Below are 22,001 nucleotides of genomic sequence, written 5' to 3'. Positions count from 1 at the left end.
GCCAAGGAGGTGAGGGAGCAGCCCTGGGGCTGCTGGTGTTTAGGGGGTGCACAGGGAAAGCTGCCGCCATGCATGATTTCTATATAACTCTGGCACATCAACAGTCATTCCTTGGGTTTGAGCAGCTGGAAAAGCGAGTGAAGACCCAAAGGAATTATTTGCAGTTTCCAAGTTGTGAGATTTTTAAGATTATAAAGCTGGCAAGGACGGAGAAGCAGCTGGTTAAGAGGAGGGGAGATGCAGTCGGTGCTTCCTTGCCTCTGGCAGCAACACTGCCCACCACCGACCCGCCGAGGTCCCTGCGGGAAGGGGCTTCGGCAGATGCTTCCCAGCACATGGGGTTTGGGGTGGATGCTCCCGTGCCCGCTCTTCCACAGCCCCTGGGGTTGTTCCGGGGCTGGTTTTAAGCTCCGCAGGGACACGGTGGACGCGGTGACCCGCAAAGGGGCCCCGAATTTGCCCCTGCCCTCCCGATCCAGCCACCTCTGGCTGGCAAGCCCAGGGCAGGGGCCGCGTCCCATCGGCAGCCTCGTAGCAAACAAGTTTCTGTAATTTTACCACTCCAACAAAAAGCTGTTTTTACAGCAAAGCCTTCCAAAATAGAAACCAGAAACACCCGCGGGCATTGACCAAGCCCTGGTGCTGCAGGACCGGTTGCTCGGTGAGGGACGGCAATGGGGACACCAGCCGGGAGCACCGGGGGATGGCAAACCCCGCTCAGCGCTGTGCCGACAGGTCCAGGGACCCTTCGCAAAGGCTGATGCCCCCAAACCCTGCCGAGCGGGTGGTGCAGCCGGGTGGCCAGCCCAGCCGACTGCTCTCACCCTTCCCTTTGCTCGGGATAAATGCGCAGATAACGTTTGCTGCTGCACAGCAGCGGGCTCCTCGGAAAGGCTTCGCTTCCTTTCTTTTTGGTTTCCTTCTTCATGGCACGTGCTGGACGGCGTTGCAGAGCGGGATCAGAAATTGCAGGGAGAAAGCTATAAAAAATTGTCCATGGTCAAGGCAAAAAGGACGGGCACAAGGAAAAAAGGACGGGCACAAGGGGAGGACCTCCCAGAGGGGTGCTGAGCCCATCATCGAGGACTCGTCCGTTCTGCACCCCAGTTGTCCTATAAAATATACCCCTGAATGGCTCAAAGGTTTTTCACTAACTGGGAGGACCTTTGTCTCCACCAGGAGCACAGAAATCACCAAACCAGAGGATTTAACTCATTTGCCCCAAAGTTCAAAGTGACCCTTTACAAAGGAGAAAAAAAAAACCAAAACCAAAACCAGGAGAGAAAGCAGCTTTACAAAACACTGTTGAGAAACTGCCCCGTCACACCCCGTTTTCAGAGCAACATCCCCACCCCGCAGCAGATAAGTGCCGAGCCGTCCCCGGCGCTGCCCATCCCCGGCCATCGCAGGTGGGTGAGCACCTTCCCCGGCTGAGCAGCGCCGAATCCTCATCCCCGAGCCAAATCCCCCCTGGACAGAGAGCAACTCAGCAAGGCCACCGGTGGGATTTAGGGAACAGAATGAGACTTGGTGGAAAAATTACTCGCATGTAGTTCGAAGGGCAATAAGCTAATTGCTCTGGGCGGCCCATTGATGGCATTTCTAGAGCGGGGATGTATTTTCTATCGGTTTCTAGCTGAGGGGTGCGGAGTCGGGTACAGGGGAAGGGCAATGCCTGCTGGTGCTCCTCTACTGGTTTTCACTGGATTTCCCCCAGTCTGTGCTGGTGTGGTCCCGTGCGGAGCTGGGGGATGGAGGGGGATCCTGTCCCTGCAGGTCACAGGCAAGAGTGGGGCTCTGCGTGTCAGAGAGGACAAGTTATTGTGGAATTTCTTTTAATAACGGATGGAGAATGAAATTTGTTTTCTATTATACAGGATTTAAAATCTCTCCCTTGGTTGCAGGGGGTTTGTGCAGGCACTCACAGAGCACGGGTGAGCACGCTGAGCTGCTGGACTCCCACGGCTCCAGCCCCAGCACCGGACAAGAGAATCGGCTGCGGGACCCCCCCCGGCACCTTCCCCACCCCAGCCGGCAGCCAGCACCGTCCCAGAGCGTGGGACACGGCTCCCCGTTTGCGCTCTCTGCTCGCCTGACCCGCGCCAAGGACGAAGCCCCAGCACAGGCAGCAAGCATGGTGCGGGCAGCCCCGGCCCCAGCAGCCATCACCCTCTGCCTCCGTGAGTTACATCTTGTCCCCCAAAAGCTGACCCTGTCCCGGGAACCCCTTCCACCCCCCGGCACCGGGGATGCTCCAGCCCGCGCTGCTTTTCATTCCCAACCCGCTCCCTGCACTCTGCCTCGTGCTCCCGTCAGCATCCGCAGGCAGCGGGAGTTTTTCCTGGCTGCAGCCGTCACCGCGTTAGAAATCTGCACAGACAGATTTCCAGGGGCAGATTTATCACTTTTTGTCTTCTAAACCTACCCTGAGTCACCCCAGGTTGCTTGGGCTGGTGCAGGCTGCAGGGCGGTACTGGGGCTGCTCGCTGCATAGAGTTCACCAGCATTTACTAAACATTATTCAATTGACAAAGAAAAGGCCCTTCCCAGACTTTAAACTTGGAGCTGCTTTAGAACAGCCCCCGACCGCCGGTACATACGGTCATGGATGTTTTATAACCCGCTCCCGCTTCGTTGCAGGTTTCTCCGCAGACCTCGTGAAAGCAGCAGCGGTGAGTCACCGCCGGCTGCTCCCGTGGCTCCGAATATACCAGGGCTTTGCCGAAACCTCGCAGCTGGTGCCGGGAGCGGCAGAGCTGCCGCGGTTCCCCCAGTCCTTAGCTCCAGGGAGGCAAAGCCATCGCCTCCCCACTGGCCCCCTCTGCAGCCCGTGGTCCTGTCCCTGTCCCATCCCGTCCCTTGCTCACCCACTGCCTGGCAGCCTCCCTGCCCTGCTCCTAAACCGAGGGCTGGGACCCTAAACCTGATGGGCACCCAGCCCCCCCAGCTCCGGGGAAGCAGGGACAGACCCGCTGTTGAAGGGTCCCCACTCCTGAGAGCAGCTATGGTGGCTTTTGCCCCCACGCGTAACCCAGAGCAGCCTCAGGGCTGCTGCGGTTTTCAGCTGCCCGCAGCTCGTGGGCAGCAGCTGCCGGTCTGGGCACGCTGGCCAGGTCAGATCCCATTCCACGCTCGATCCCTGGGTTTAAAAGCCCTTTTTCCTGTTCCTTGCTTGGGCTGAATGTCCCCCCCATCCTCCTTCCCAGGCTGCCCTGATCATCGGAGCCATCCTGTCTGTTACTGGGCAACATGCTGAGTAAGTATCAGGCCCAGCTGGGGTCTCTGAGAAGCAGAGGGGTCTCGGGGGGGCACAGGCAGTGGGGCTGGCATGGGCGGGTGTTGCATTTCTCCCCACATCCATGTCACGGCTGCTGTGACAGGTGACTTGGGCTGGAGAGGATTTACAGCCTTGCGCAGCCAGTTCTGGTGCTGGCACCCAGGCTGGGATTTCAGCTGCATCGGCTTTTGTTGTAGCACAAACACACCAAGAATTTCCTTTCCTTTACGGGGCTGACGCCGATGCAACGGGAGCCTCCCCTGAACCGAAATCCAGGCTCTGCTGGTTCCTCCCTCATCCCAAGCCTGGGGTATGGTGGGCACCTCTGCCATCACCCCGGCCGTGGGGACGGGCACCCTCCTGCCTGCAGGGCATCCCCTTCAGCACCACCTTCAGCATTGGCATTAGGGGACATTTTCATGACGCCCCATGTTATTCCTACTTACCCCACGCAGCCGTGGTCAGGGTGAAGGGGGATTTCCCAAGGGAACGAGCGGGTTCATCCTCCACGGGGGTGTTGGCGAGCTAAAGTAGATGGTGAAATGCAACTGTGCCTCCCCAACGCAGCCTCTCAGCCTCGGTCCTGCAAGGTTTCCAGTGCATCCCAGCCAGCGACCTGCCTGCAGCCGACATCCTCGCGTTTGCCCGGGGATTGCAAAACAAAACAGCGGAGCTGAGCGGTGCCCAGGTGGGCAGGGGCAGGAATGGGGGCTGCAAACCTCATGGAGCCCAACAGGGCACAGGGAGCCGGGGGGGTGCCGGGGTGAAGGGGGTCTCGCTGCCTTGGCATTGACAAGACAAACCGCGCTCTGCCCAGCTGTCCTGCCTGGCCAGGCTGCTCGCTGCCAAGAACCTGACGGCCGATTTCGGCAGGTACCCGCCAGACCTACTGCTCTTCTTTGTGTGAGTATCGAGGGTGGCACACGGCTGCGGTTTTGGTGCTGAATCACGCCACGCAGCGTTCGCCGGCGTGGCCCTGGCACACCCTGGGGCACGCAGGAGCTCTGCGTGGGGAAGAGTATTACGAAAATCGTCCGTGGGCACCTTCAGACCCACACGGGGCGTTTCCAGCCCTGCAGACCCCCTGGTCCCCTCCTCACCCCTCTCCTCTCTGAGCCTGGGGCCACGCTGGCCACAGCATGGGGTGCACGGGGTTGTCCTCCCCAGGATAAGAGACCCCCCCAGCCCCGTGCAACTCGGCAGCTCATTGCTTAGTAGGGAGCAACAGTTTAAAACTACTTTCCCCGTGCCCACAAAAAGCAACACGAAAGATCTCCTGCCCGGACAAGCCCTTCGCCCTGTTCCTCCCTGCCGCGCTGACTCTTGCTCCCCGCAGCCCGGCCGAGGTGCGCGGTGGGACCTGCGGAGATTTTTACGCCCGGGTTTCCCGTGGGAACCTGGACCTGCTGCCCAGGGGCTCAGCCCGGCGGACGGGGCTGCTGCGCGGGGCGCTGGCCTGCCTGGTGAGTGGGTGCCGAGCCGGGGGCGGCCGGTGTTCCCCCCCCAAACCCCTCGCCAGGAGTTTGTACGAGGGCTGGTTTGTCTCTCCCAGGGGGTGAGGAGCAGCCGCCTGCGCCCCGAGCAGCTCGGCAGCCTCGGGGCACTGGTGTGCGACATGGAGCCAGAGACCATCACGGCCTCGGATCCCGGAGTCCTGGAGAACCTGAAGCTCTGCTCAGCGCTGACGGGGGCCCAGCGGGATGCCCTCAATGCTGTGCTCCTCGGGGGGGGCACAGTGTACGGGTAAGGAGCCCTCGTCTGCTCTTACGGGGGGTGGGCGACAAGCAGAAGGGATGGCGTAGCCGTGAGGATGCTGAGCTGGTCCTTCTCCCGATGGCCACAGGGATCCTTCGAGCTGGGATTTACAGACTCTGCAAAATTTGGGGCCGCTCGTCCTGGCTTTGAACCAGACCACGCTGAGCTTGGTGGCCGAGGTAAACCCCCTCCTCGAGACCCTGGGGCGAGTTGCCCATCAGCCAGGCCAGCCCTGAGGCTGCGGGACCCAGCACCCTCTGCCCACCCCCGGCAGGCAGCGCGGGAGGCTTTCGGCAGAAGCATCGTGGCTGCGTACGGCAGCCAGGGACGTTCCCAGCGGGAGAAGTCCCTGACCCTCCTCAGGGCCTTCGCAGCAGCATCAGCTTCATCTCATCCCAGGCTGAAGCGGAGCGCAGACCGTGAGCATTTCCCTTCGCTGCAGCCAGTCTGGACCAGTTCAAAGCTCTTGGGGTGGGGGGGGGAAATGCCCCCAGGCTGGTCGGCATCTGGGTGCCCCCAGGGAGGGGGACAGGACTAGGCAGAAAGCTGTGGGATTCCCATAAAATTAACTGGGGAGATGGGGGAAATGTCCTTACAGCACGCTGGTGCGTTTGCTCTTACCTGGGAGCAGGAATACGGCAGCAGCAGCCGGGAAGGAGCCGAGGAGGGGAGAAAACTCCTGGGCAGGGGCAGCACCTTGGGACGATGCTGCAAGACTGGAGGATGCTCATGTGGGTGACGTGGGAAAGGGTTCACCTTACCGGAGCGTTTTTAGTTGCCTTTAACGGGCCTGCAGAAACATCACCAGGTTCTTCAGGAATAACTTTAAGGAATGAAAGTGAATAAGGCATCTTCATAGGTTGGGGACCCAGGGGATGGGAGGATGATTCACAGTCCCGCCCAGCAGGACGGCTTGAGCCGTGTTATTGTGATTCCCTGCTCATTCACCGGGGCTCTTCCGAGGGGCTCTGGGGCCCCGTGGCAGGACCAGGGCCAGGCGGGAAGGGAGGAAACACCATCTGCCTGACATGCCCTCCCTGCCTGCAGGCTGCCTGTCCGAGCCCATCACCGCCAGCACCGTCTCCGACCCCTTCTTACTCATCCGCTACGACACCGCTGAGCAGTTCGACCTGTGCCTGAGCAATGAGGTTTTAAAAGCAAACCTGGAGCCTCTGCTGGAACAGCCGCTCTCCGTGGAGTACCTCCGGGTCATGAAAAAAAAGCTGGAGCAGGTGATGGGTGACACAGGGCAGGACCCCCCACACAGCCCCGTCAGCGTGGGCACGCTCCAGGACAGGCGAAACCCGCTGCAGGAATGGGCATCACCGGCCACGGGGATGAAGGCACCCAAGTGGGTCCTTTGCGCCCATTTCTGCCTTATTTTCACTTCCCTGACCCTCTTTTCTGCCCCACTGACCCGGCCCTACAGATTTACCCTTCGGAGATCCCGGAGGAGCAGCTGAAGCTGTTGGGGCTGCTGTCCCGCCAGTACACGGCGGAGGAGATCAGCCGGTGGCCGGTGACATCCAGCAACACGCTCTCGGCCCTGCTCAACCCCTCGGATGGCAAGTGGGACACTCCCCAGGTAAACCCGTGGCAGCAGCGGGGGACGGGTGCTGGTGAACCCAAACTGGGACCGCTCGGTGCCCAAGCCGAGCTCGGGGCAAAGGTATTGCCCGAGGGTGGCACAGTGCTTTTACAGTATATGCATTTCTACCGGGAGCATCTTCCTTCCCTGCCTGCGTGCAACTGCGTGAACTCTGTTTCCCAGGTCCAGCAGCTGCTCAGCAGGTACCTGGCCCTGGGGGGCACCTTGACCGGGCCCTTGCTTCAGAAAATCGGTGGGAGAAACCTGTGCAATCTGCGGGAAGAGCAGATCAATCAAATACCTCCAGCGGCAATCAGGTACGCCACTTTTTAGGGATGCTTTTCAGTCCTACGAGGCCCCTGGGATCACAGGGGAAGCAGATGGTGGGATGGCAGACTCCCACCTCCGTTTCGGCTCTGCCCGCTCACAGGCAGCACGGTGGGATGGCCACGTCCCGCTCCCAGCTCCTGCCTGAGCCACCGGCACCGTGGGCAGGGACAGACCGCTCATCTCCCCCCGCCAACAAAAGGGCTTTAGCTGTGGTTTGGGGTGGTGCCCCCGGCTCTAACCTGTGACCCTCCCTCTCCTCAGGACTGCTGGACAATTAAACATTTCTTCTTGCTCTCAAACCAAGAAGGACCAACTCTATAGAAAAGCCCAGGAGGCCTTTGCTGGCCAGGCTGGCACCACCAGGGCATATTATTGCCAGATTTGGCCGTACCTGGGTAGGTGTTTCATCCTTTGCCCTCCTTCCCATGGCGATGGAGGTTGGGTATCTCTTCCTCGGCCAGGGAGGTTTAGACACACTAGAGACACGTCTAGCAGTCTCCAGAACCCCTCCAAAAATGTTGGAAGTGTTTGCACATGTCTAGGTGCCCCATATGCTTTCTTTAAGGGGGAGCTCCAGCGAAGGACCTGAAAGACTTGGCTGAAGCTGGCGTTGCCATAGACATGGACATAGACACCTTTCTTTCCCTAAATCCCGATGAACTGCAGGTACGTCCCCGGTATGCTGCTGCTCTTTTCCTCACTGAAGGGCAGGGCTAGTCGAGGGCTGAGTGGTGGGGTTTGGGGCTGCAGCCCCATCAGATCACCAATTCTCTATTTCTTTACCTTTTTAAATTTTCTTTTGGAAGTTATTTCTGCAGTCCCATTAGAAAAGCACTTTGCGGTGATGCCGGCTGCAAGGATGAACAAAGATGTTGTACGTGTATTGCAGAAACTCAGTGTCGTGGATGTGAAAAATCTGCTTGGAGAAAACCTCCCTTACCTGAAGGAAGCTGAAAATGAGACCTCGGTGATGCGCTGGGTGAAGAAACAGCCCCAGCGGGAACTGGACTGTACCCTGGGAATCGGCCTGCAAGGGGGCACGGAGGAGCCTGGCCCCACGGGGACGGCCACCCCTCCTCACCCCACCGCCTCGGCCACTATCCCCCCCACGGTCACCGTCCCCGCGCCCACCACCCTCCCCACTGTCCCCCCCCCTATTGCCATTAGCAGCCACCCTACCGCTAATTCAAGTACCAGCCCCCCCAAGGCCCCCACCCCAAGCACTATCAGCCTGACCCCCCCTAACAGCACTCCCCCACGTGCTCACACCGCTGCCCCCAGTGCTGCCGTGAGTCCCACTGCCACCTCCACCGCCCGACCTGCTCCGACCACCGGCTCCATCGTCCCGTGCTCCATCCACCAGTCCCCCACCTCAAATAAGGCCACCCCCCCCACCGTCACCCTCCTCACCACCATCCTTGCTGCTGTCAACCCCAACGCCACCTCTCCCAGCTCCGTCCCACCCCCTGCTCTCACACGCGGGGCCACCAGCACCACCACCAGCGTTGTTAGTAACCCGGCTATTAACACCAGCACCCCACTGGTGTCCGTGAACCCCCCAGCACCTGGGGCTACTGCCCACCCTGCTCCAGAAACGAACCTCCCTCCCAAGCCCACCCCAATTCCCAACTCCACCATCTCCACCCAAAAGAGCGTCATCTCCCCAACAGCCAAGTCGACAACGTTGGCTTGCAAGACCAGTGCCCCCCCGGCATTTCCCGGCCCCTCTTCCACCACCACCAGCAGCGAGACCACTAAAGAAACACCCACGGGCGTGCCAGAGCCACCGAGACCAACACCAGGCGGATACATCAACCTGCAACCCGAAGCTGGTAAGGTGTGAACGTTCGGAGTCGGGAAAGGCTTAGGAACTGATGGCGAGGAAGAAGTCTTCACCAACAAGCAGTAGCTGATCCACTTTGTTCCTGGCCAGATTCAATACTGACATGCTGCTGTCCACAAGGAACCCCAGCAGTTACGGGCTGGACAGGTAGCAATGTGTCTCTACGGGGCGTTACAGCCCTGGATCTGGAGCATAGCGCCTTCAGATTCCACGCGTTCACATCTGGCAAGGTGCACCTCAAGGTGCGTCATCGCCTTCTGAGCACGCATGCATCCCTCAACCGCTCTGCAGAAAGCTGGAGCAATTCCATTAATGCCAACGCACCGTACGATTTTTCACAAGGCAAGGATATGGCCATCCAGATTTTAGCTGCACATAGTATTTCTGGCTAGGCATTGCTGTAAAAGCGCTAAAATCTGAAGTCATTTAACCTGGCAGAGCTACATCCATAGCTTTAATGACTCGAACAGATTTACTTCTGCTTTGCGCTGGTGAAAGAAAAGACTCAGTCCTGCCGACTATTCACGGCCAGGTGACATTTCTAACTGGGGAGCAGGTCAGGGCCTGAGGTGCAAGTACGGGCAATGTCACAAAAGGCAGAAAAGTGTTGTCCTGACACATGCGACCCTCCGGGATACCCGAGTCCCAGAGCAACACTACCGCCCTCACAGCTCAGGCATGCTGTTTACCTGTATAATCCAATTCTTTCTCATCTGTCTTCTCCACCTAGGATCGGGATCCAGACTCTCCTCCTGCCTAGTGCACATACTGACTACGGCCGTGGGAAGCTCACTGCTGCGAGCGCTTCTCTGACACTGCCACCTCCAGCACCACACTCACCGGATCCCTCCTGTAGTTTTCACCATCCTGCAAAATAACAGTGCTGGCAAATTCCCTGCTGAAAAGCAGAAACCCAGGGAAAGAACAGAGATTGTCCATTTGACACCAGCATAGAATTTGCTTATTATTTTTGAGGCTGGGCAGTGAAAGGAGGACAGGTATTTTTCCAGCCCAAAGCAGCCCAACAGGTACTTACTAGCTAGTTGCTCTATGTAATACAATTACCAGCAGTATCGACTGGTCTGACAATGCATTAATGCTGACAGCGGGCCCAGTTCTGCCAGCTTTACTCACAGAGTGGTATTTTACCTCTAAGCAGTCCCACCAGGGTCTGTTGAAACGGTGGGACAACTCAAGGATCTGAGTTACTGGCCGTTGCAAAAGAAGCAGAATATGGCCCAGCAACGCAGTCTGAAAGCTCAGAGATCCACTACATCGTATTTAACTTGTTTCACAAACTTAGATTTTTGATCAAGATCTGTTCAAACCACACAAAGCCTAGTTAGGGGGATGACTGACGATAGTTTATCTTGATTACTGTTGCAATGCTATATAATAAAACATCAATCAACTTTTTTTTTCCTAATCAAATGTGTTCTTTGATGTGCTCAGTGCTTTGTAGTGTAGTTTTTCTAGCTAGCTGAAATCTAAAGTTTCCACTTCTTTTGCTCTTTCTTCATTATCTAGTGTCTCCTCCTCCAATAGCTCTACTACAAGAGAGCGTTTCTCCCTCCAACTTGCAGATCTTCCACTTCCTAGTTTCATTCTCCACAGGCTGAGGAGATTCTTGCATGTCATTTGTTGAGAGTGAGTCAAGGCACAAAGAAGCAAACCAAGATTTCTGTCAGGGGATCAATGTGGTTGAAAAAGTAGACTGTCTTAATTGGGCTCTCTCCCACCCTAGCTAGTGCCCCAGCACCACGGGAAGCAGACAGGGGGGAAGTGTCTCTTGCCACCCAGAAGTCTGCAGCAAAGGACAGACCAGACTCTCCTGTTCTCCTCCTGTAAAGCACAGACAATGAACATTTATAATGTCTTTGCAGGCAGGCTGTCCTCCTGGGGGAAAAGGGGGATTTCAGGGGCTGGATACAGGTTGCACTGAGGCTTTTTTGGACAAAAATTCCCAATGAGCGGAAAAAAAATTGTTGAAAATCTTATACAAAGTTCTTATATCCTCCCCGTGAGGAAGCTGAGAACAACTTCAGCTCTTTCGTGTTAAGCAGTCAACACCAAAGAAAAGTGACAGGCATGTCTGGGGTTTTTGACCATTTAATTTGGACCGATACCTGCAGATACGAAGGTGCAGGCAGTCTGAATGAAGAGAAGACAAGAGCAACTCATCAATTTGCTTCTTTTTACTTAGTTCCATTGTTTATTTACAATCAGCTGGAAAACTTCACTCCCACTCAGAGGTCTTGGCAGTGTCAAGAGATCAGGCTCTTTGAGAAATGTAATCGTTAACATGCAGAACAGCCAATTTGCGCACCCTTAAACCCACCAGGGTTGCGCAGTAAAATATTGACATCATTTGTGTTGCAGTAATACGGCTGGGGCTCACCCGGGCTTAGTCTGTACAAAAGGCAAAGATCCTGCTCTGAAGAGTCTGAAATCTTCCCTTCAGACAGAGCTCTGGGGTTTTTTTGAGTGATTTGAAAGACAAAAGTACCTAAAAGTGAACCCTGGGCTGCGTTAACAGTTGCCTGCTAGCAGTGAGCACCCCCTCACCCCCCAGGCATGGCTGTCCCTGACAGGCCTCAGGGCAGGTCACAGGCTGGTCCCCCTCATCATTGCTTTTTCTTGAGAGAAGATTTTCAAGACAAGACCGACATCATCAGGAAACTGATAAGCAGAGCAGGCAGGAGGTGGAGTGTCATGGCCACAGCACCCGGAGAGGCTGCGGATGGTGCTAGAGGAAAAAGAGCAGACATTAGTGCAAAGAAATCAATGATTGAACTGTTGCCCCATGGGGGTGAACATCTCTTTACGCCACATCCAGGGAAGATCTTCGGCTTTCTAACACGGGCTTTCTAACTATGGTAAACAGCCACTCCTAATAGCACCACCAAGTCATAACCCAAATCCACCACACAGCAGAGGAGGAAGCTCTGGAAGTGCTCACTCCGTTAAGATGGTCAGGCAGTGAGGATGCTCTCAGTGGGATTACAGGACTGCTTCTCATATCGGACCCAGAATTTGCTCTGCAAGGCTTAAGGCTCCTCAGCTGCCCCTCAACGCCGGGAGGTGAAGGAAGGAGGTGAGCACTGCCCAGCGCACTTTAACGGGGCTGGGTGGATGAGTAGTAACATGTGCCACTGGAAGGGGTCCACAGTAGCCCAGATCAACAGTCTGCTCTCTCAGCACAAGAGCAGCCAGCAGGACTTTCCGGGGCCTTGGCACAAGCACTGCTGAGAGCAGGAGTAGAGCCGTTTGGCAGCGCTGCCCAAGGCCACCACTTGCTTGAGCTTGGTGCACTCACTTCTCTTTTACAGACAACTGAAGCACTTTGCTTCCACAAGGCAGTTTTTCTCCTTGCTGTAACCCAAAAATAAGTATTTAAAACACAACAATTTGAGGTCCTAACATAATACATACACTGAAATTTGGGTGTGACGATGTTCATGTAGCCTTCTTGTAGCCCCCCAGTGAGCCCAACATCCAGTTTATCCAGTTCTGATTGTTTCTGTGTTTGAACCCACTCCCGGATGGGAGACTTGTTCTGCCATTTCTGCAGATCACGGAGATTAATCCCCAGCAAGCCCTGAACCTCAGAAGGTGTCAGGCTCTAGGAGAAATCAAACAGCAAGAATTACAGATGTAAATGCAGGAATGGAAACAGTACCTCTGACCAAGGAAACAATGAGGTTTCTATTAGCAGAAGTGTGAAGAACAAGGAAGACAAATGCCTGGTGAGTGGTTTCAATTGGGACAATCTTCCTGACGACAATGGTGCCTCAAAGACTGTTTCTGTTGTCCTCTGATGACGAGTCTCCTACACTCAGGTGGGCACCCCAGTCCCTGCCCAAATCACTGGGCTTTCTTCCAAAATTGATGATATTACTGCTAACACTCTTGTTAGAAGATCTGTCACATAGCTGTGGACTGTAGTCTAGTGGACGCCTGTCCCCTGCTCCTGCCACTACTGCTATGAGAGCCTGCTCTAAAGAAATTCCCCAGTAAGACTGGCTTAGCATCCACGTATGATTCCAAATTACATTTTTAAAGACATTTCAGGCCGGTTCTCCACTTTCTACTGGTCTAGCATCATTCTGAATTTGATGGAGTGACTCCTGATTTACAACAATGGACAATGCGACCAAAACCAACTACTTAGCAACATGAATGCAAGGAGTCAAACAATTTCAAGATTCAGCTCACCAGCAAAGAGTCTCTTCTTAACTTCGCAAAAGTACTAATGTTCATGTTCACATTGCCCTTGCTTAGAGCTCTGAGATCCACACCAGGAGCACCCCCTGGGACCAAGAAGAGAAAGTATATCAAAGCATGGAGGACAGCCCTCAAATGAGCAGTGTTGTGTATCTGTATAAGCTAGAGCTATAATGATGTCTCCAAAATTTAGTAGGCTGGAGCTGCTAACGCAGTGAGTTCCAACTGCAAAATATATGGATGCTACTTCACTTTGCTGGGAGGTATTATTGCGTTAGCTATTAAACCAATCTGTGACAATGCCAGGTGCTAGACAGAGGGGTAAGAAGAGTTTGCTCAGGCTGTGAATAAATTCTTGGCTTAACAGGGAAAAATCTGTTTTGTGACATAGAGAAGGGCTGTGAGATAAGCGTTAAGCACAGCAGCTTGATTTCTCATGGATCCAGCAGATCTTATCCATCCTAGAAGTCATGAGTTTGATTTTCCCTGTGATAGTCTGACAATTGATTTGGACAACTTTAAGTCAGGTACAGAATCTTTCAAGGATATTTTATGCCATCTACAAGTTGAAAAAGACTGAACTTTTAACAGCTTGGCTCTTAAAATTCCCAAATCTTAGATGGTATTTGATACCCATTCAGCTTCTGGCTAAGACCTCTCTACTTCCCCATAACATACTGTTTTTTTACATACCTAGATATGGTTCAACAAGGTCATAGTAAGCAGGTAAATACTTCTGGTCTGAGAAAGCCTGTTTTGCTTTAGCATATAAGATGTTTTTCGTAAGCTGTGTACAGGCTGAAGGATTCAGAGATGCCAGTCTGCAGAAAAATGAAGATTTAGGGAGAAAAAAGTTTTTATTATCTTCAACCTGTATAGATTTTGAACTATTCTGAGTATCTCCCTGGGATTCTCTAAATAGGACAGGTGACCCCCTTTTCCCAGTAGATAGAAGAGGTATGGAGAGAAGCTAAGAGAAAAAAATAATGGCTCAGCCTCCTGCTCAAAATGTCGTGTCTTCCAAGTTATGATGGCTCTGATGGTGCATGGTAAGTTTAAGGGTTTGCAAAGATGTAGTTAATTAATTTCATTTAGTAGTCTTCCAAAGGAATTTAAATTAAATTTAATTAACTCTCCTTTGCCTCTAGATAAAAGCATGCATGCAGACCATATCTGTTGTCAGCTGAGCTGCAATAAAGAGAGTTTGATTGCAAATCCAAGCCCTTCCTGGCAGGATGGAGAACAGCAGGCTTTTAAACCTGGACACAGAGGAGGTACTAACTTGCTTCCTAGATTTCCTCTCACCAAGTGGAAAGAAAAGGAAAATGCACTTGCTGATGGGAAAGTGCTTTTGCAAGAAGCCAAGAGCATCACAATATTTGACTCACTTCAAGCTGCTGGAGTCTATTATATTCAACTCGGTTGCATTTAGAAGGCACACGTATCTCGTCCCAATTGCATTCAGTGCAGTGGCGTTCAAGGCATTTCCCAAGTCAACATATCGTTTAATCACTGCAGAAGCCTAGAAACACATTTAATTTTTTCAAAAGTTAGCTTGAATCAGAATTTATGTTTTCATCCTCGAAAGAACAAGAAATGCAATAATTACAAAAATAAAATTGAATCATTTCAAATCTATTTGTTTGGACCTCAAGGATGGCCCAATCATCTCTGAACCCACTAAGCTAAACCAGCAGCTCCCAAACCAGGAAACAAACATGGGCAGAAAAGCAAACCCAAATCCCTACCCGATCATCAGGGGGCTGATCTTTTAGCAAGGCAGCCAGTGTGTCAGCTGAAGTTATCTTCCATTTGGAAACATCCTCAGGGGTGATGAAAGAAATGAGGGGGCCCAGTTTGGGGAGCAGACTGTCAGGATACCCATCAGGATATGTCTGTGGAAAGACCATTATTATTGCTATGAACACTCATTATCATGCCTGTGCTTATGAATTTATGCTCTTTGCACAATTAATGTGGGAAAGCCCAAAAGGTCTGCAAAGAATAAGAAACCAAAGCCAGTGAGATTCCGTGAGCACATCTGTCCTTATTCTGCTTGATAGCTCAGGCAAGCAGGGCCCAGGGGAAGGAACAAAATCCGAAGCACTGTGAACTGACTCAACACAGACTGAGTGGTCGGTATGCCTTGCTGTGGTGAAGGCTAATCAAATACTGGGCTTCCCTAACAGCAGCACGGCCAGTAGGCCAAGGGAAGTGATTATTCCCCTCCATCTGGCTGGCACTTGCGAGACCCCATCTGGATACTACGTCCAGTTTTGGGCTCCCTGGTACATGAAAGACTTTTGTCGAAGTCTAGCAAAGACTAGCAAGTCCAGCAGAGGACCACGCTGGTCGGGGAGGGCAGAAGCACACAACATACCAAGTGGGGCAATGGGACTGAGGGAGCTGTTTTTTTCAGTCTGAAGATGAGAAGACTAGGCGAGGATTTTATTACTGTCTTCAACTATCTAATGGGAGATTATGGGGAGGATGGAGCCACACTCTTCTCAGAGGTGCACAGTGAAAGGGTAAGGGCCAACAGGCAATGAAAATTCTGATTAGATATTAAGAAATATGTACTTTCACAGTAAAGGTGGTCAAACATTGGAAGAGGAGCCCAGAGAGATGGTGGAGTCTCAGTCCTTGGAGATACTTAACTGGACAAGTCCCTGATAAATCTCATCAGTAAATAATTTAACATTCTTCAGCCTGGCATTACCTCATCCAGATTTCTCTTCAGCTCAGCTAATTGCTGAACACTGAAGGCGTAGGTCAGCATCCGAGAGAGGTGATTCTCCAGAGAGACATTCTTCAGGCAAGCACGTAACTCCTCAGGTGGGTAGTAAATAGGCATCAAGTCATCTTTAAGAACCATCTCTGTTATCTGCTTGTCAGGTGGGCAACCTGTTGAAGCAATTATCAAATGTGCTCAGTGTTAAATCCTTTTGCTTCAAGCTTTGAATGCTCCCTTGCTGGAGATGGACAGGTATGCAATTATGGTACCACCCTCCTCGTGGGTGACCTGCCACCAAGTGTTTCATAGTTCAACTCAGACACATTTAGGGAGACCCACAAGCACTAGGGTCAACCCTGATACCAGGGGGGATGCTGCCATTATGGATCAGGGAAGGCTTCCATACCATCAGCACGCTTATGCCTAGTAGGTAGGAGTTCTTCAACAATGGTGGCCAGCTGTTCCCTTGACAGAGGTGAATTGTGTGCATAGTTTTTCAGCCAAAGAGTTAAAACATTCTGCAAAGAAAATGTTTCATCAGGGGGATATTGCAATCTTGGGCATACCACCAGCATAACAAGTTGCTACTCACACACACAAGAAACCTCATTGTTAAAGTACTATGGGCAGCAGACCTGCTGCTATAAGCCTAGAGATCTTTCCTTGGTGACCCAAAGGCAAATTTCTAAATGCTTAGACTCTATCATATCCCATGCCCCATAAATTATTTTACCTCCTCGCAAAGCATTGTATATAGTTACTACTGCTTTCCACTTCTGTTACTTTTCTGACAGTTACAGGAAGAGGACGACAGCGATCTAGATTTGCAGTTCCAGGCTGTCAGCTTGATCAACCCCCACTTCTCATAGACCATTCATCCTCTTTGGCACCACACTTTTAAATGATGACACTGCTGAAAACATATGGGCTGAACCACCCCCATCATACTTCTTCCACACTGCAGGACCTAGGAGTGCTTCCCAAACTCCCCACGCCTCTATGAATAACACACCTTGGGGATCTTCTGCAAGATGCTGTGATCAAATACAGGAATCAATCCACTGAGCTCATTCAAGGTAAAAGCTGACCACGCTACAGGAGGCCTGCATACAAAAAATAGCAGGGATCAGCTTTCAAGGAAGAACAACAAAAAAACACCTTAAAAGCTGCCAGGATTATGTCCTTGTAACATGTGAAGAAAATACAAGATTTAAATCCTAAAACTTTTTGATCACTTCCTGTTACGCAAAACTTCATTCCACAAGAGCAGGAGCAACTGTTAGCAACATGAATAACAACAGCTGGATCGGAAAATGGCATTTAACAAATACATTATTTTCTTAAGCATGAAACCCGAAGAATATCTACTGCTTACTTATCGCCGAATTCAGTGCCAAGAGCTCAGGGCATTTGACACAGGAAGAGAAAATATTCTGCCTCCCTGGACAATGTCTCTGTTAAGATTTATCAAGCATCTGTTGGTTTGACAGGTAGAAACAGAATGTTTTCTGAAAGTCAGTGGCTGACAAACAGCTAGAGGCCACCTGTGTCCATCAGGACAGTCTCAGAGAAGTTTGGTTAATGAAAAATAGACCAGAGGAAAAGCTTTTATAACTAGAGCAGATGAGACACAGAAGTGACAATGTATTTTTCAGTGGAATTCCAGCCAAACCTTTCAGCTGAAAGGAGTTCAAATAAAACAATGTAAAAGGCCCAATGTGAAATTCAAAAGCAACGAATTATTCAAGTTTTTGATGAAGCTGATTGGCTGGAGTTCACTCAGGTCTTAATGGGACAATGGTTTTGTTTAAGGGAACTGTTTTGCTGATGCCCAGAAGAAAAATTCATACCCAAACGTAGTGTTACCACTGCTGATGACACTTCTAATAGCCTCTTCTTGATCAGGCAGGAAAGATTCACACTGACTTAATTGCTTCAGCAAATTCCCACCAGAACTTCTAATGTATTCTCCGCCCAGGTCACAGACCAGATGCCCTAGAGTATCTGCATTTTCCTCGTTTACTTGTGTGCCAGGAATTTTCTGAAATAATACAAGACAGAGGCATTAAATAGAACTGGATGCCGCTGTAGAAGAGCATTCTTGAACCCCAAGTTCTCCCCAGCCTTGTGCAGAGCTGTCCCCTCACCACATACCAAACATGCTAAAGCCTCCAAGAGCAGCTGTTTCCGCTGAGATGACTCTCTTTGCAGAACATCAAGATTTGCTTTCCCAATATTAGCAAAGTACTGCCTACAGCTTCCTGTTGCTGCATAGTCTGAAGGACTAGAAAGACAAATACTCCATGAATTCTAGCAAATGATATCAAACTGCTGGTCAGGTTCAAGGCTGTTCAACATATACTGTGTCCAATATAACATCTTCCACATCTGCAGACTAAACTCTATGCAATTGTTCTTCCCAAAGATCCTAGTCTATATTTAAAAATTCATTTTCACCTTAAGGAACCCATTGTGAGACTCAGCTTAAAATTGTTCAAGATTTGGATACAGAACCACAGTGAGTAGCTACTGGAACAAAGAAATCCACTCTACTGTCTGTTTTCTTTGATGTTTTAAGGGAAAATCACACTCACAGATGCCAGAAAGTACTAAAACTGCATACTGGTTTCATATCCAAACAGACATGTTTAAAAAGAGCTTCATACTGTTTATATTAAATGGATGGTTGAATCTGAAAGGACCTTAAAACCCTTTTGAAAGATTTCTGCAATCTGATTTTTTTTTTTCCCCTGTAAGGAGGCCTAAACAAGTTTGAAATACACATCAAACATGAATTAGTCATTACCAGCTAGGTTACAAAGTAATACCTCTTTTTCCCCACTAAGTACTAAGGCAACAACATGAAAAACATAGCACAGTTACCTTAAAAAAAGCAAAAGGTCTTTAGGATAGTTATCTAAATCCTGGGGAATCCCATGCAGTGTCACCATCTTCACTAAGCAACTCAGCTGAAAGGACACCACAGTTTACATCAAAGAAAGAAAACAGCATGAAAATATAAGAAAAAAAAACCAAAACATATATAAGGATTTTACTCTGCTCCAAAGTAAGAAAAATAAAAGACAGAAATCAGAGGCTTTGGTTCTTGAGAAACCTAGCCGACCGGGTTTTGACTTCTCTCTTCGGGGAAATTCAGAACTGTGGGATGAAGACCCAGGACCAGTTACATTTGTTCTAGTCCCTTAAGCTGAAAGTTTGCTCTTGCTGAACAATCCTCATTGCTATCTTCATGACAACATCAAATACGGCATTTCAAAATATGGGAACTGACCTGGTCTTCTCCTAGCTTGACATTCTTCTTCTTCATGACTTTGGCCAGCTCCTGAAATCTTTCTGCTTCCATCTCATTGACAGCTGCACATGTGAAGCCTTGGAGGACTGACTGGGAAAGCCTGAACATTTACAGAAAGCAAATCAGAGGGGCAAGGACTTCAGGAGATAATTCAGTGCTCATCTCCCACATATATAATGACAAATACAGCAAGCATAAACCTCCTCCATTCTCAAAGCTTAATGCTCTATAAACTCCATCCCCTCAAAACTGCTGCCTTAACATATGTGGGAGATCTGGTCAGATAAACATAATCTAGAGACTCGTAGTGGAAGTAGAAATGCAGGGACAAACTCTTCACCCCAAGTAGTATTGCTGTATCCTGAATTACAAGATCAGTCTCCTCCCTCTGTTTTCAGTACAAGCCACACATTGAAAATGAAATGGAGTTGTGCAGATCCTCATCACTGAACATAGTTTGCACAGTCTGGGAGAGCTCAGGGACAAGTCCTTAAAACTTGAATTGCTTTCTATATGGAAAAGCTTCTATTGTGAAATCAGGACACTAATGTCGACTCCATTGTTTTTCCAGATATATATCATGGTTTTCATAATTTTTTACCTCAGATACGAGACCTGACAAAAGACATATCAGCCCCGCTAAATTTAATCCCTGGAATACCACTGTGGAAGACTGACATATTCTCCGATTAAAAACGCCTTCCACAGAGGCAGTCAGAAGCAAGGTTCCAGGTGCAGTCTGAGCCAGCAGCGTCATTTTAGAAAGCAAGTGTGGCTTATGGGTAATTTTTGCAGCTGACATCCTTGTAAATCTTGATGCTACATGCCTGCATTTGGGTTTGCATGGTATTTCCCATCTGTTGCTATGGATTGAATATGGTGGGTCTGCCATACATACCAAAGGAAACACGGAAATTGCAATCAAAGCACACACAAACATGGAAAATGGAAGGAGAGAAGAAAAATGCTACCTGCTGAAGTCAGGCTCTGTCTTTATCACATCACTGAAAAATATGGCAGCCTGTGAAGCAAAGCCAGAGTGTCAATGCTTTACCATGCTCTTCTGCAACATTCACCTGTATTGTCAAGACAGATTTGCAGAGTGGACTCATAGCTCTGTAAAGTCCAAGGCTGACACTGAGGAGTAAGAAGGACACAACGCACCAGCATATTACCTGTTCTCGGGTCCACATTTTACTGTTGAGATCCTGAATATTGGGCTTCTCTTCCCCAAAAACAAGCAATGATTTTGGAATGTAACTGGCCAGAGCATCGGGAATACATTTAACCAGGTCAGCAGGGTGGCCTACGCTGGAGGAAATCTTTAAAAAAACCGAAAACGTATCATTCAAACACTGTGGCTAAAATAAAACAATTGCTGGAGAAGAAATGACGAACTGGAAAGAAGCCAGGCAAATTCCCCTGCTGATCATCTGGGCATTTCTCGGAGCCATAACACTATGAAATATTTCCTGTTTGACATATTCATCAGACTAGGAGAGCTGCTTGGAACTAATACCTGGGGTCCTGATGAATCTGAAAGATTCTGCCTCTTATCAGTTTCCCACCTCCTGGCTTTATGCCCTAAAAATGTTTAACCGGCCAGAAAGGAGGGACATGTCTTTCCGCTCTGCCAACAGAAACAATGTCTCAACATGCCAAAGGCACATTGCAGAACTATCCTGTGGTGAACGAGATGTTACCCTAATGCTTCACACAGAACCCTGCAGGGCACCCCATTGCCCCAGGACATGCTACAGGCAGGGCTTCTGGTGCCAAACACAGGTCAGAGTCTTTCCTGCCAGAGGGAGGATGAATAACAACAAACTTGAATGCTACACATGCAACTTGAAGGCTAAAGTCATGGCATGCAAAAAGGCAAAGAGGCGTCCAAATCCTACACAATCACATGGGGGAATGAAATAGTGCATTGCTGAAGGATCAGTCTACCCTAAAAGAGACTTTCTAAGCTTCCTTCACTTCTCACACGTTCTTACTCCAAACCATGACAATATCCCTTCTCCGAGAGCATCTTTTCAGGTCAGTGAAGAGTAGTTTCTAGGACCACCCCATAAAACAACTGTCTCTTCTGCCCACATCCCCAAGAGGCTCGGCAGGACACGCTGGCTGGCAGCCAAGGACATCTACACAGGCACAGTGACAGGGACTTGAGATGCTTGTCCTGCTGCACACTCTGTTTAGCAATGACAAACACCCCCAAGGGAATGCTGTCTGGGTGTGCAGGTGTGTGTCAATGCCTGGCCCCAGGTAACCAGTGTTCTTAACTGTGAGTCACTGAAGCTTTGCTAATTTATGACGCCTGAAGAGAAAAACAACTTCACCTTTTCCACAAATGTCATTTTCAGAACAGAGGGCAGGGTCACCATTTGCTGAACAAACTCAGGCAACTTAATGGCTTCCAAGACCACTTCTGGAGACAGACTTCGAAGTGTGCTGCTGTTGATGCCAGCCACCAAGCTCCCTAGCTTCGCCAGGCTCTGTCCATCCCGGATCTGAAAGGTAAAGCATGCAGGCATGAGTACATGAAGGGCCAAACATCATTTGCTAGCAGCTAGCTCTACCAGGTGTGAGGTGCATTTGTGGACCTTATCCTTTGTACCTGATAGCCAGAGCTGAGCAGTTTGTTGACAATAGTGCTGGACTGCTCAGTGTTCCAGCCACGAACTTCACCCAGGGCAGGAATAGATGCTTCAAGGTCTTTATCACTGATGCTGTTTTCAATGTCGGATATGGACAGCCCAACTGCAGCCTGGCCCAATGCACGCAGGATTGCAGGAGGGAAATGCTCAAACTTTCTCACCAAAGAGGATGCAACCTGAAAAGGTCCCACACAGACAGAAAAGAAAGTCAGAGGAGCAATGAGGTGAGCTTATTGGATCCTACAGCCTTTGGACGTCTTAAATCACTGGACTTTCT

At 50.6% G+C, this 22,001-nt stretch overlaps 2 protein-coding genes across 8 annotated transcripts in view; one reads left to right on the top strand and one right to left on the bottom strand.

Annotated features, from left to right (window-relative positions):
- Window positions 1-1,909: 1,909 nt before the first annotated feature.
- Window positions 1,910-10,187, top strand: LOC128134825 (mesothelin-like protein). Its single transcript, XM_052772997.1, has 16 exons — window positions 1,910-2,180; window positions 2,641-2,672; window positions 3,207-3,256; window positions 3,845-3,965; window positions 4,095-4,180; window positions 4,614-4,740; window positions 4,830-5,020; window positions 5,121-5,211; window positions 5,307-5,451; window positions 6,080-6,264; window positions 6,462-6,617; window positions 6,804-6,937; window positions 7,212-7,345; window positions 7,516-7,616; window positions 7,840-8,782; window positions 9,524-10,187. Exons 1-16 carry the CDS (start codon window positions 2,135-2,137, stop codon window positions 9,604-9,606), a joined length of 2,625 nt encoding a protein of 874 aa, XP_052628957.1. The 5' UTR covers window positions 1,910-2,134; the 3' UTR covers window positions 9,607-10,187.
- Window positions 10,188-10,910: 723 nt separating this feature from the next.
- Window positions 10,911-22,001, bottom strand: part of MSLN (mesothelin) — a 55,013-nt gene continuing 43,922 nt past the window's right edge. For all 7 annotated transcript variants that reach the window (XM_052773000.1, XM_052772999.1, XM_052773001.1 and 4 more), the window contains 17 exons: window positions 21,685-21,900; window positions 21,407-21,577; window positions 20,240-20,386; window positions 20,036-20,085; window positions 19,044-19,164; window positions 18,635-18,720; window positions 17,906-18,035; window positions 17,602-17,792; window positions 16,764-16,854; window positions 16,158-16,269; window positions 15,737-15,921; window positions 14,766-14,912; window positions 14,406-14,539; window positions 13,711-13,838; window positions 13,009-13,103; window positions 12,226-12,415; window positions 10,911-11,539 (listed from right to left, as the gene is read on the bottom strand). In XM_052773000.1, the coding sequence (XP_052628960.1) occupies window positions 11,445-11,539; window positions 12,226-12,415; window positions 13,009-13,103; window positions 13,711-13,838; window positions 14,406-14,539; window positions 14,766-14,912; window positions 15,737-15,921; window positions 16,158-16,269; window positions 16,764-16,854; window positions 17,602-17,792; window positions 17,906-18,035; window positions 18,635-18,720; window positions 19,044-19,164; window positions 20,036-20,085; window positions 20,240-20,386; window positions 21,407-21,577; window positions 21,685-21,900 (2,289 nt within the window). In that variant the 3' untranslated portion in view covers window positions 10,911-11,444. The remainder of the gene's footprint in view (window positions 11,540-12,225; window positions 12,416-13,008; window positions 13,104-13,710; window positions 13,839-14,405; window positions 14,540-14,765; window positions 14,913-15,736; window positions 15,922-16,157; window positions 16,270-16,763; window positions 16,855-17,601; window positions 17,793-17,905; window positions 18,036-18,634; window positions 18,721-19,043; window positions 19,165-20,035; window positions 20,086-20,239; window positions 20,387-21,406; window positions 21,578-21,684; window positions 21,901-22,001) is intronic.

The sequence above is a fragment of the Harpia harpyja genome, chromosome 21 (assembly GCF_026419915.1).
Source record: "Harpia harpyja isolate bHarHar1 chromosome 21, bHarHar1 primary haplotype, whole genome shotgun sequence".
In the NCBI taxonomy this organism is placed as follows: domain Eukaryota; kingdom Metazoa; phylum Chordata; class Aves; order Accipitriformes; family Accipitridae; genus Harpia; species Harpia harpyja.
This window is presented reverse-complemented; position numbering and strand designations above follow the sequence as displayed.

Excerpts from the sequence above, each read along its gene's own strand:
- LOC128134825 (XM_052772997.1), top strand. The coding sequence starts at position 2,135 with ATGGTGCGGGCAGCCCCGGCCCCAGCAGCCATCACCCTCTGCCTCC. Across the intron at positions 5,021-5,120 it reads GGGGGGGGCACAGTGTACGG|GGATCCTTCGAGCTGGGATT; the intron begins GTAAGGAGCCCT and ends CGATGGCCACAG. Across the intron at positions 5,452-6,079 it reads GCTGAAGCGGAGCGCAGACC|GCTGCCTGTCCGAGCCCATC; the intron begins GTGAGCATTTCC and ends CCCTGCCTGCAG.